We start from the raw sequence: 13,784 nt of genomic DNA, 5'->3' as shown, positions 1-13,784 counted from the left end.
AAAGGAAAAAAAGAAAATGAATAGTTCTTTAACATTTCTGACACTGTTTTCATTCCAATATTTGGATTTGATCCCATTCAGGAAACGTCTGTCTGCTCAGCTAAGGTCTTTCCATTCCTTTACCCATGAAACAAATATTGATTGTAGAATAACAATGCATACCTATACAAAAAGTTCAAAATGTTGACCACTGTTCCTTTGAAGTTGGTAGAATTACAGACGATTTTTTGAAGTATAACTATTTGTATTTTCTAAGGCTGTAATTATTTTATAGTATTTGCATAATACAAACCTTTGAAACACAAAGCTTTTTGTTTTTTTAGTTGAAGTATAGTAGATTTACAAAGCTATGTTAGTTTCAGGTGTATAGCACAGTGATTCAGCTATTATATATGTGTGTGTGCATGTGTGTGTGTGTGTGTATTATATATATCCTTTTTCAGGTTATTACAAAACATTGAGTATAGTTCCCTGTGCTATACAGTAGGTCCTTGTTGGTAATCTATTTTATATATAGTAGTGTGTGTGTATGTTAATCCTATCGCTCTAATTTATCTCATGCCCCAAGGAAAAGCTTTTTTAAAAAATATTTGAGCTTATGGTAGGCCAAAAACAGAGGTAGTGGTCATCAGTTCAGTTTAGTTCAATGGCTCAGTTGTGTCCGACTCTTTGCGACCCCATGAATTGCAGCACACCAGGCCTCTCTGTCCATCACCAACTCCCAGAGTCCACCCAAACCCATGTCCAACGAGTCAGTGATGCCATCCAACCATCTCATCCTCTGTTGTCCCCTTCTCCTCCTGCCCTCAATCTTTCCCAGCATCAGGGTCTTTTCCAATGAGTCAGCTCTTTGCATCAGGTGGCCAAAGTACTGGAGTTCCAGCTTTAGCATCATTTTTTCCAATGAACACCCAGGACTGATCTCCTTTAGGATGGACTGGCTGGATCTCCTTGCAGTCCAAGGAACTCTCAAGAGTCTTCCCCAACACCACAGTTCAAAAGCATCAATTCTTCGGCGCTCAGCTTTCTTTATAATCCAACTCTCACATCCATACATGACCACTGGAAAAGCCATAGCCTTGACTAGATGGACCTTTGTTGACAAAGTAATGTCTCTGCTTTTTAATATGCTGTCTAGGTTGGTCATAACTTTCCTTCCAAGGAGTAAGCGTCTTTTAATTTCATGGCTGCAGTCACCATCTGCAGTGATTTTGGAGCCCCCCAAAAATAAAGTCTGACACTGTTTCCACTGTTTCCCCATCTATTTCCCATGAAGTGATGGGACTGGATGCCATGAACTTCGTTTTCTGAATGTTGAGCTTTAAGCCAACTTTTTCACTCTCCTCTTTCACTTTCATCAAGAGGCTTTTTAGTTCTTCACTTTCTGCCATAAGGGTGGTGTCATCTGCATATCTGAGGTTATTGATATTTCTCCCAGTAATCTTGATTCCAGCTTGTGCTTCTTCCAGCCCAGCATTGCTCATGATGTACTCTGCATGTAACTTAAATAAGCAGGGTGACAAGATACAGCCTTGACACACTCCTTTCCTATTTTGAACCAGTCTGTTGTTCCATGTCCAGTTCTAACTGTTGCTTCCTGACCTGCACATAGGTTTCTCAAGAGGCAGGTCAGGTGGTCTGGTATGCCCATCTCTTTCAGAATGGTCATAATCTTAACCAAACACCCAAAATATTTAAATACACAAGCTAAATAAACAGAGTATTTACTCTAAACATGCTACCTAAAGACAAGTGCTTTTCAGGACTGACAGCTGTACCCCTGCCTCTCTCATAAAATTATTCATTCTAGGAATCATTACTGGTGCAAGGGATATTGCAACAAATCTGGTCACCTATAAAGTGGGGATAATTTCTCTCTCATAGAACTGTTGTAAGAATTAAACGAATGAATAAAGGCCTTCTAACAGTGGGACGTAAGCACTAGATAAGTGTTTACTATTATTATATTTGTTGCTGTTTAGACACAAAGTGAAGTGAAGTATTAGTCGTATCTGACTCTGCGACTCCATGAATTGTAGCCCGCCAGGCTCCTCTGCCTCCTCCTGCCAGGCAAGAATACTGGAGTGGGTTGCCATTTTCTTCTCCAGGGGATCTTCTGGACCCAGACGTAGAATCCAAGCCTCCAGCATTAGCAAGCAGATTCTTTACCACTGAACCACCAGGTGTTGCTTATCCAGGCACTCCGAATGAAGCAAGAAAGGGTGCGAGAGAAGGAAATGGTTCTGAGAAAATATACCAAAGCTAAAATAGAGGTGAGCAAACAATGCCGAGGCCCACAACGCAGGCCATAGGGTTGTCTTGTAATCAGCAGCTCAAGGCCAGGACAGCCGGGTGGACAGGAGCCTCAGGGCTCAAGAATTGGGCCCTGTGTTCGTGAGGCAAGGCCCAGTCCTTGGGTCATCCGGTTCTCTCCCTCTCTCGTGATAAAACTGGGGCCTGGAGGCCCGGAGCGGAAGAGGGGACGGAACAGCTTTTTCTACCCTCCAGATTTCCTCAGCGTGTGGAACACAGAATAGAGGCCGATAGGGCTTTGGCCCAACGCGGTAAGGGCCGACTATCTGCCGGGGCGCTGTAGGAACTACGCTTCCCACCATGCAACGCGTCAAGAGGGGCCTTCCGGTCTCTCCCGGCATCTCGCAGGGTCAGCTGGGAGTTTTCATTGACCTCTTAGCTCCTCGGATTCGGAGGGCCCCTCTAGGCCCCGCCCCTTTCTGAGAGGGGGCCGACCTCACAGTGTCCCGAGAGCTGCTTCCTTCTTCCCCTCTCATTGGTCCAGCCTAGCTGCCATTCTTGTGCGAGGAGGAGAAGTTGGTTACTGATTGGTGGATTCCGTTTGGCGCCAACTAGGAAAGGGGGCGGGGGAGCGGCAGGCCGCAGTGAGCAGCTATTACCGCGAAAGGCCACCTTGGCAGCGACGGCCCGGGAGGGAGGTGAATGTCGGCCTGGTTGTCTGCACTCCCGGGCAAGAGAGTGAAAGAAAAGTGAAGAGAGTGTGAGCCCTGGTCGTTGCCTTGCAGCTCTAGCCGCTCTCCCTCCCCGACGCGCTCCGTTTGTTTGGATTTAATCTTCAGGTTGCCGGCGTCCCCCGCCCGCCAGCCTCGCGGAGTGAGGGGACGCACCCGCGCCTGTGGCTGGCGCCTGCCGAGTCTGGACACCCGCCTGTCCGCGCCTCTTGCCCGCGGCAGCCGCATCCCTGAACCGCGGGGTCGTGTTTGTGTTTGACCCGCGGGCGCCGGCTGCGGGGCGCGCGGCCGAGGCCAGTGCCAGCGGGGCGGGGCGGGCGCGGCGGAGGCGGAGGAAGAAGGAGCGGGATCCTAGGAGGCCCGGCGCCGCCATGGACCTGGGCCCGGAGCCCCCGCACCGCCGCCGCCTGCTCTTCGCCTGCAGCCCCCCGCCCGCACCGCAGCCCGTCGTGAAGGCGCTGTTCGGCACGCCAGCCGCCGGGGGCCTGTCGCCTGTCACCAACCTGACGGTCACCATGGACCAGCTGCAGGGACTGGGCAGGTGAGGAGGGACCGAGGAGCGGTGCCTCAGGCGTTTGGCCTCCGAGACGGCTCTCGGGTAGATCAGGCCAGAAAACCGGCCGCGAGGGTAGCGCTTGCGTCTCTGCCGCTCGGGGGCGGCCCCACCGACGGGGGCCCGCCATGTGCACCCTCCCCCCAGGCCGAATGTTGGGCGGGAGAGGCCGTTCGGACCCTCCGGGGCCGCCCTCAGCCCCGAGACGGGCCGGGTAGGGAGTGGGGTACGCCTGGGCTCCCCACCTTCGCCACCCCTTTTTAGATTGCTCTGTGCTCTTCTGTCCTTACCTCAAGAAGCTCTTTGAAATCTGCCTCCACGGGGAAAAACAGGCCCTCCTAGTCCTCACTTCTATCCTTTGCAGAACCACCTCCTAGTTATCTTTGCTTTCTGTGAGTTCTGTTTCCTTCTCAGCCAAGGGACGTGTCATTTTATTTCCTTGCGTTTGCAAAAATCGTCGCAATCCCTCTCCCCGTGCATATTTCTGCTTTGTGCCCCCACCCAGCCCCATGCTCTCCTAAGACCAGGTCTTTTAACTCAGCTTTCCACTCCTAAAATTTTCCTGCACTTTTTCCTTATTAAAAAAATGCATCCCACCTTTTTTTTGTTCTGTTTTGTTTTTGGTAAAGCTGCTTTCTCATCAGTCTTGGACGTCCCATTTTCTAAAGAAGCACATGTCTTTTCCAATCTCTGAAAAGCAGGAACTTGTCCTGTTCATCCCCGCTCCTAGCTCAGTACCTAGAACACATGCTCTCATTTCAGGAAATAGTCCAGTAGTCATTGTCCTCCTCCTATCTACAGTGTGACCAATGCCAACCTACTCTTTTCTCATCTCCTTTTATATGTAAGTGCTAACTGGGTGTTCTGGGTGGCCAAGTGTTTTGTGGTGTGGCCTAGAAGTAATGATGGCAACTTGCCATGTCATGGGCTATCTCCTGTGAGTTACTTTTCTTGGTTTCAGTGAGTATGAACAACCCATGGAGGTGAAAAACAGCAGTCTGCAAAGAATGGGCTCCTCCGAATCAACTGACTCAGGTATTCTTTTAGTCTTTATCATGTGTCTGCCTTGTGGGGAGCAGTGCTTGGAATTTGCTGGAACATTTGCTTTTACCTAGAAACTCAGTTTGGTGAGTTAAGGTAGCAAACAGAAGTCTGGCATTGAGTGACAGACAGCTGTTAGAACAGTACAAAGGAGCCCCTGTGGCAGTTGATGAAGAGAGGAAACTGTCAAGTGGCCGCACGGAGGTGGTTTATGCCTGGTGTTGAAGATGAGAAGTGGTATGAAATTAACCATACCACTCTTTAAGTGGCATTCGGGAAATCTTATTGGTTAAAATTCTGCATCAAGTTATTGGAAGTATAATGAAATTATTTCAGTGAGCCTGCTCTGGAGAAACTGCCAGTACGTCTTATTCTAACCATAAGTTCATGTTAGCTTCCCTGGTGGCTCAGTGTTAAAAAGAATTCGCCTGCTAGCGCATGAGATGTGGGTTCAATCCCTGGGTTGAGAAGATTCCCCTGGAGAAGAAAATGGCAACCCCATTCCAATATTCTTGCCTGGAAAATTCCATGGGCAGAGGACCCTGGTGGGCTGTAGTTCGTGGGGTTGCAAAAGAATCAGACATGACTTAACCACCAAACAATAACAAAGTGCATGTTGGGGCAAGGTTTATTTGCACAGATGCTTTAGAGTAAAGAACTATAGGAACAAAAGTATTAAGATGTAAGCTTCTTAAGAACCAGGGGTAGGATTGTTATTGTGGTAGTGTGGCAAGGAAGAGTGTCCTGCCAGGAGCAGTAACACCTAACTTTTTGTATGATTATTTAGACATCGTGGAGGAGAAGTGTGTGCTAGGCAGGCCCTGATGGCTCTGGACCATGCTAAGCAGCATCTCCTTTATTCTTTTGCCTTTGAGTTGAACACCTCACTTGGTGTTATCTTGTTGAAGGCAATCAATGCTTGCTTGTCAAAGGACATAATAATATTTTCCAACCCCCTGAATTATGTACATGATATGACAGGATATAAGATATTTTAAATAAAAAACTATTCCAGAAAACAAATATTCTCCTTTCCATGGTTGGAACACACAGAAAGTTAGCCTGGGTAACCTCTAACTGAATTAATAATCAGGATTTAAGACCTTTTTTTCTTTTTTTGAGGTGTAGTTGATTTACAGTGTTGTGGTAGATTTTGGTGTACAGCAAAGTGATTTAGTTATACATATATAGTTCTTTCTTATTGTAGGTTATTCCAAGATATCAAATATAGTTTCCTGTGCTATGTAGTAGAACCTTGTTGTTTTATCTATCTTATATATAGTAGTATTATACACCGCACTGTCCCCTTTACCCTTTGGTAACCGTAAGTTTATTTTCTAGTCTGTGAGTCTGCTTCTGTTTTGTAAATAAGTCATGAGGTTTGGTTTAATTCTGTCTCATATCCTATTGTCCAAGATGGTGTTTGCAAGGAGGAAAGCATGAGTAGATATACTATGAAAATGTTTAGACTTGTGCAAATATGAAGTTTTGGCAATCATGGAGATTAAGCTTCAATTCCGGCAAAAGTCCAAGCCATGAACCTTAGTTGACTGCCTTAAAGAAACAATACTAGTAGTTTTATGTACTTATTTTAATGAATAAGTGGTGTTAGAGTTACAGTTTAGTCGCTCAGTCATGTCCGACTCTTCGCGACTCCATGGGCTGCAGCACGCTAGGCCTCCCTGTCCATCACCAACTCTGGGAGTTTACTCAAACTCATGTCCATTGAATCGGTGATGCCATCCAACCATCTCATCCTCTGTCCCGCCTTTCTCCCGCCTTCAGTCTTTCCTAGCATCAGGGTCTTTTCAAATGAGTCAGCTCTTTGCATCAGGTAGCCAAAGTATTGGAGTTTCAGCTTCAGCATCAGTCCTTCCAATGAATATTCAGGACTGATTTTCTTTAGGGTAGACTGGTTGGATCTCCTCTCAGTCCAAGGGACTCTTAAGAATCTTCTCCAACACCACACTTCAAAAGCATCAATTCTTCAGCACTCAGTTTTCTTTATAGTCCAACTCTCACACCCATACATGACTATTGGAAAAAGCATAGCTTTGACTAGATGGACCTTTGTTGGCAAAGTAATGTCTCTGCTTTTGAATATGCTGTCTAGGTTGGTCATAACTTTTCTTCCAAGGAGCAAGAATCTTTTAATTTCATGGCTGCAGTCACCATCTGCAGTGATTTTGGAGCCCAAAACAATAAAGTCTAAGGTGATTTTTTTTTCCCCCCACACACACAGGCTTCTGTCTGGATTCTCCTGGGCCCTTGGATAGTAAAGAAAAGTATGTATTCACTGCCTTTAAATGTTTGTGCTTAGAAAAATAATTTTTCGAATGAAATTCTTCATGTTCTGGACTGAAGCTGTGGATGTAGTGATCCCGATTAAGGCTCCTGGATCCTATAAAGTCTGGTATCTTTTGAGATGAGTAGTTTGTGTCAGCAGTTTTTCAGAACTTCCCTCCCTTTATTTTAGCTGTAATTTTGGGGTTCTGTTCTAATATCACTCAAACCCTTGCTCTGTCTCCTGACATCATTGTCCTAAGAGAACTTTGGTTTGTTTTTTATTTTGTTTTGCCTCGCTTGTAGGATCTCAGTTTCCCAACCAAGGGATTAAACCCAAGCCATGGCAGTAAAAGTCTGGAATACTAACCCCTAGAAAACCAGGGAACTCCCTAGAAGGTGTATATTTTAAGAGAAGATCCATGCTTTTTCACTAGAAGCCCAGTTATGGGGCTGCTTGTGAAAACAGAACAGCTTCAGAAATCTATTCTTCCATCTTGCCTAAAACAGGAATATGTTTGATGCTCCCCTCACCCCATCAAACAGTAGTTTAGACACTATGTCTAATGTGAATACCACTTTCCTTGCTCGATTCTCATGATTTACTTTCTGATCTCATTGCAGCCTTGAAAATCCCATGAGGAGAATAAATTCCCTACCTGTAAGTTAGTTCCCTTGTTTATTTTGAGCTAATAACTGTTATCTGCCCCTTAGCTACCAGTAACCTTGATCATAAACCTTAATTTAGACAGTAATTTTCCTTACTTTGTCTCGTAAACATTCAAAACATTCTACCTAAAGCAGCTTCAATAATGGTTGCCTCTTGGGGGCTTTTCCAATCAGGAAGGGGGTTCTTTTTATGCAAATATGTTATTTGGGGGTTGATTTGGTACCTGAGTCCTTGCAGAGAGGGCTGTAGACCTTGTGAAGTTAGGTGTAAAGCCATAGAGTCCTAGTCACGTTGACTGGTTACCCACTGCACTGTGAGGAGCTAAGCCTCTCTAACCTACCACCACCATTTTGTTTTCCCTTTTACAACTGAGTTTCCATTCCGTTTTCATTGATGTACCCTAATTCCTTTTTTCACTTTGACAGCAGAAGCTCTTGGGGTGTAGCCCAGCTCTGAAGAGGAGCCATTCTGATTCTCTTGACCATGATGTCTTTCAGCTGATTGACCAGGATGAGAACAAGGAAAATGTGAGTGTAGCATTAACCTACTCACCTAGGGGCAGAGCTCACACCCACAAGTGGCTTATGAAGAGGAGACTAAACCTTTATCAAAGTCATGATGGTATTTGGAGTCAGAGAAACCTGGATTGGAATCCTGCAGCTTGCTAGCTGTGACCTTAGCTGCTTTTTTAGGCGTCTGTGTTTCTTTGTGAAATAGGAGTAGCACTCCCTTGTAGGACTATTGTTGGAATTAAATGAGATAATGTAGATAAAGCATTTAAAATGGTTCCTGGCAGGTAGGAGTTGCTCAAAAGGTGGCTCTTAGGGGGAATTACATCCAAGAACACTTTATGTGGAAGGGTCTGAGCAGGCCTTCCTTGCCTCTTTGTGCTGACCGTGGGATGAGTGAAAAGTTTGGGAAAAGGCTTCTTGACAGTGTTTTCAAGAACAAAGCCAATAAATCCCAGGGAATCTCGGGGTAACTGAAATGGTAGCTTAGAGGGTGAGTTGCAATTATGCAGCCAAAAGCCCAAGAACACCCTCGCCTGGGTTCTTTCAAACCTGCCAGGGTGCTGTGCACAGGGCAGAGTTCAGTGAATCAGCTCAGCTTTCCCTGTCTTCTTTCTCACTGTATTTCCACGTCTGTTTTCTCCCCTTCTTCATCCTCCACTACAATGCTACAACGCATACTTAGAATCTTCCGGACTTATTACTTACAGAACCTACTGCCTCCATGAACTTTCCTAATGATTCCTTTGGCAACAGGATGCCCTGAGGGAGGTAAAGAAAGAACAATTGAGTTCCTGTCTTGAGTACTTGGAACACTAAGTCTGCCTCTGTGTAGTGCTTTTAACCAAACAGTCCAAAGCTATTATTACACTGTTGCCTGGTCTCTTTCCCACATTCCCCATCCCCTTACCCCCCAGCTTGGCTTCTCCCAGGGTTGCCTGCTTATAGCTTCATTCTGAAGGGGAAATAGTATAGGTTAAAGAGCTCTTGCTCTGGAGTTGTCCCATCTGGGAAGCCAGACCTTAGGCACATCACTTAACCTACAGGCCTAGTTGCCTCATCTGTAAAATGCAGATGATTGGATGGATAAATGAGTTCATGCACTGAAAGTACTTAGTGCTGTGTGGGCAAATAAATACTCTGATATTAGCTGTGCTTGACAAGTTCTTAAGTGGATGTTTTAGGGAAGGGGAATTACGAGTGTTTCTAAACTTTTAAGTAAAATGAAATCATACAGTATGTGTTCTGTTACTTCTGGCTTTCACTCATCATTATGTGAGATTCATCCATGTTGTTGAATAAACTAAAAGGATCTTTTTTTCCCAATTTTATTGAGAAATAATTGACATATCACTATAGATTTAAGGCATACACCATGATGGTTTGATTTACATATATTGTGAAATGATTTCAGTAGGTTCAGCTAACATCCATCTTCTCATATATTGATAGATACAATAGAAGAAAAAGGAAAAAGGGGAAATTGTCTCCTTGTGTTGAGAACTCCTAGGATTTACCATCTTATCGTACAGCAGTGTTTGCTACAGTTATGTTGCCATTAGTTTTTTTCTTCATTGCTTTTATTATGGAAAACAATAACATTAAATGTTTTCCACTTCATTGTCTCCTATTGGTAGGAAGAAGATGGAAAATATAAAGTCCTCAAATACAAGTCTAGACTGAAAAGTTTAGATTCCTGTTCAATTATATTGAAATGAAAATGCTTAGGCTTCAGAAAAAAATTTTTTAAATTGAAGTATAATTGATAGAAAGCTGTTGATTTAGTTTGTTGTTGCTGTTGATTTAGTTTTAACTCTGTCTTGTGTACCTGGCAAATACTGTAGGAAATAAAGTGTCTGTGATAAGAGAAAAAAGTTCTGTTATTAGAAGTTAGCTTTTGTCTATGGCCGTACTACCCTGAACGTGCTTGATCTCATCTGGTCTCAGAAGCTAAGCAAGGTCAGACCTGGTTAGTACTTGGATGGGAGAAGTTAGCTTTTGACAGAATCTTTAAAATACTTGTTTTGGTTTGTTTTTGCTCGGCTGGGTCCTCGTTGCCGCCTGCAGGCTTTCTAGTTGCAGCCGGTGGGGGCTTCTCCTTGAGGCGGCTTCTCCTGTTGTGGAGCACGGGCTCTAGGCTTGTGGGCTTCAGCAGTTGCAGCTCGTGGGCTCTAGAGCGCAGGCTCAGTAGATGTGGCGCACGGCACAACTTTGTTGCTCCGTGGTATGTGGAATCTTCCCAGACCGGAGGACCCATGTCCCCTGCATTGGCAGTCCGGATTCTTATCCACTGCAACACCAAAGAAGTCCTGAAATTCTTAATTACACAGATCCAGTGAATTAGATGAGACATGGGTTTGGAGACAGGTGATCAGTACCCACGCTCTTGCCTGCCTTCCAGAGCTATAGCTGAGACTCTAGAGCTGGTTTTCACAGACAGTGGATGATGTCTCATCTATACTGTCTTGCAGGAAGTCTTTGAGTTTAAGAAGCCAATAAGACCTGCATCTCGAGGCTGCCTGCATGTTCACGGACTGGAGGAGGGTAAAGATCTCTTCACACAGAGGCAGAACTCCGCCCCGGCTCGGATGGTATGTGCTTTCATACTCCTGGGAGTTCCTGATGGGAAGATGAAAGCCTCCGCAATCTTGAGTTAAAGACCCTGCAGCAGCTCTAGCTGTCTTTACCTTGACTTTGTCTTTTGAAACTCACATGTTTTGAGACTCGCAAGTTCAGTGTTTCTGCTGTGTCTGGAGAGCAGACAGGCAGAAGCAGGGTGAGAGGTGGTGTGTTTGAAATACTGGACTCGAGCAAAGCGTATTTGACGTTGTCAGTCCTGGGTCATTCTTCTGAATGTGTGCATGGTGGGATTATCTGTCCTACTGAAAACTTTCTTTCTAAGTGCTGAGAGGTACTCCCCAGAGTGATTTTGTTTGGAGCGAGCACATGATTTCTACCAAACTTGGTTTAATAAGAACTCTTAGGTATTCCAGTGAACCCATTGCCTACAAGGCTGTTTGACTGTATTTGGGGCCACTTGTCCCAGGATTGTTTGTTGGTCAGAGATGGTCATTACTTCCAGATTTCCTACTGGTGATCTGATGGACAGACAGCTGTGGACTAGAGAGGCCCAACTTGAGCAAAATGACCATGTTCGGTTTCCACGTTTTCCCAGGAACTTGTATCTGAAAATACACCTTTCCAGTCTGGCTTAGGGCCTGAGGTTCGGGTTCAGCCAGTAAAGAGGCTACTCAGTAAACTTGAAGGTCACTTGAGGATTAATGCATTCATACCCCACCCCAAAGAGATTTACTGTTATGGAAGAGGAAAAAAATCTATCTCTGGACTTCTTTACTATCTTTGAAAAGTACCTAGAAAAGAATTCATTATTAACAGTGTTTGTCTCTAGATGGTAGATTTTTGAATGGATTTTATAAATTTTCTATATTAAATATTTTTTAAAGATTTTTATAATTTTCTGTATTTATTTTTGACTGTGCTGGGTATTTGCTGCTGGCCAGGCTTTCCTCTAGTTTCGGAGAGCAGGGGCTGTTCTTCATGGCAGTGTGCGGGCTTGTCATTGCGGCGGCTTCTCTTCTTGTAGACAGAGAAGATCGTGTCTATCAGTCACACGGGCTTCAGTGATTGGCATGTGGGCTCAGTAGTCGCAGTTCCCGGGCTCTAAAGCACAGGCTCACTAGTTGTGGCACATGGGCTTAGTTGCTCCCAGGCATGTGGGATCTTCCTGGATCAGAGATCAAACCTGTGTCTCCTGCATTGGCAGGTGAATTCTTTACCACTGAAACACCAGGGAGGCTCTGTAAATCATTTTATAATGGGAGTTTTACTGAAAAAACAAGATAGACTTGCCTAATGAGATATACTCTTATTTTGACTCCAGGAATGGTTTCTCCTAGGGAGAGTATAATGGGCAGAAAAGCTTGGACTTTGCCGTCAAACAAGTGAGCGGTGTAATCTTGGTAACCTTTCTGAAGCATTGGTTTCCTGATTTGTTAAATAAAAATGGAAAGTAGAGGATTAACTACCTTTAGTGTGTTGTGAGGCTTAAATGGGATTATACATAAAAGGTTATATCCTCTGAAAACAGGGCTTCCTTCATAGCTCTGTCAGTAAAGAGTCTGCCTGCAATGCAGGAGACCTGGGTTTGATTCCTGGGTCGGGAAGATCCCCTGGAGAAGGAAATGGCAACCCACTCCAGTATTCTTGCCTGGAGAATCCCATGGACAGAGGAGCCTGGCAGGCTACAGTCTACGGGGTCGAAAGAGTCGGACACGACTTAGCAAATAAGCACACAGCAGCACACCCAGTGTCTGGCCCAAGTAATTCCTCAGTTAGAACTAAGCAACTGTCATTTAAATTGTGAATCTAAAGAACAAGGATGGATTTTCTAGAACTTTCTAGATTTTATATCCCTCTGTCAGAACTGGAGTTACAGAAACATTTCTTTAGTCTGTTTTGTGGTCTCCATAGGGACTTGGTATCTTCTCACCCTTCCTCATTTTAGCAGATTATCACCTGTCACTACCCTCATGCTGATCCCTGTTCACCAGTAATAATCCTCAGAAAAAAACAAGCCTTGCCCTTCATTGGACGCTAGCCCCAGATCCCACTATGCGGTGAATTGCTCCTGGGGAGAGTTCTTTGTGAAGGCTACTTGGCCTGACTCGAATCAGAACTGTGTATGGATATCAGTTCATTTATAATCTTAGGTCTTATTTTTCCTTTGATTTGTAGCTGCTAAAACTTCTTAAAACGAATATGGTATATTTTCCTCATAAAAACTAGTAACCCATTCAGAGAACTCAAAGCTGATTATTAACAAGCCATGAATTCTGTCTTCTAGCTTTCCTCAAATGAGAGAGATGGCAATGAACCAGGGAATTCCATTCCTTTTATGCCCCAGTCACCTGTGACTCCCACTTTGTCTGATGAGGATGATGGCTTCATGGATCTTCTTGATGGAGACAGTTTGAAGGTATGGTGTGGGTATGTGCTTTCCAATCCATTTTTACTAACTTTCCCTGGAGAGCCGTCATCTGAAAAAGAACAGTGATTCCCCCAACTGGCTGATAATTTTTTAAGGTTTTATGTACTTATTTAATTCATTTTTTGGCTGTGTTTGCTCTTTGTTGCTGCACCTGGGCTTTCTCTAGTTGCAGTGAGCTGGGACTACACTCCCGTTGTGATGCACGGGTTTCTCACTGTGGCAGCATCTCCTGTTGTGGAGCACAGGCTCTAGGAGCACGGACTTCAACAGCTGCAGCTTGTGGGCCCCAGGGCACGGGCTCTGTAGTTGTGGTCCACAGGCTCAGCTGCTCCACAGCACGTGGAGTCTTCCCGTGCCAGGGGTGGAACCCGTGTCCCTTGCATTGCAAGGAGGATTCTTAACCACTGGACCACCAGGGGAAGCCCTGGCTGATGCTTTTATTCATCTGTTGGGAATTTATTGAGACTCTGCTTCTAGTCTGCTTAAACTCTATGGAGGTGTTCCAAAGAAAACTCCGATGTGATCCTTCTTCGCCTGCAGGAGCTGACAATCTTTTTTTTTTTTTCCCCTGGAAGGACATGAATCGGGGACTGAAAGAATAGCTGCCATGTGATGTAAAGCTGAGGAGACCAGCGGCTCCTCATGGCCCCTCAGGGGCATTCCCTTAGCTATGCTCAGATAGCATCACTCTTACTCTCTTGACCTTAAAATGTTGTGGAGAGGGGAGGCATTGACC

The 13,784-nt window shown here is 44.9% G+C and overlaps 1 protein-coding gene across 2 annotated transcripts in view; it reads left to right on the top strand.

Moving 5' to 3' along the window:
- The first annotated feature begins 2,890 nt into the window (after window positions 1-2,890).
- The window catches only part of CDC25A (cell division cycle 25A), a 28,107-nt gene continuing 17,213 nt past the window's right edge, over window positions 2,891-13,784 (top strand). Inside the window, exons 1-7 of one of the 2 annotated variants that reach the window (XM_040246892.1) lie at window positions 2,891-3,525; window positions 4,499-4,572; window positions 6,821-6,863; window positions 7,486-7,522; window positions 7,960-8,058; window positions 10,512-10,631; window positions 12,905-13,036. In XM_040246892.1, the coding sequence (XP_040102826.1) occupies window positions 3,356-3,525; window positions 4,499-4,572; window positions 6,821-6,863; window positions 7,486-7,522; window positions 7,960-8,058; window positions 10,512-10,631; window positions 12,905-13,036 (675 nt within the window). In that variant the 5' untranslated portion in view covers window positions 2,891-3,355. Of the gene's footprint in view, window positions 3,526-4,498; window positions 4,573-6,820; window positions 6,864-7,485; window positions 7,523-7,956; window positions 8,059-10,511; window positions 10,632-12,904; window positions 13,037-13,784 lie in introns of both variants that reach the window. The other variant, XM_040246891.1, reaches the window with a different exon arrangement.

The sequence above is a fragment of the Oryx dammah genome, unplaced genomic scaffold (assembly GCF_014754425.2).
Source record: "Oryx dammah isolate SB20612 unplaced genomic scaffold, SCBI_Odam_1.1 HiC_scaffold_9, whole genome shotgun sequence".
Lineage (NCBI taxonomy): Eukaryota > Metazoa > Chordata > Mammalia > Artiodactyla > Bovidae > Oryx > Oryx dammah.
Note: the sequence above shows the minus strand (reverse complement) of the source record. Positions and strands in the feature narration are given on the sequence as shown.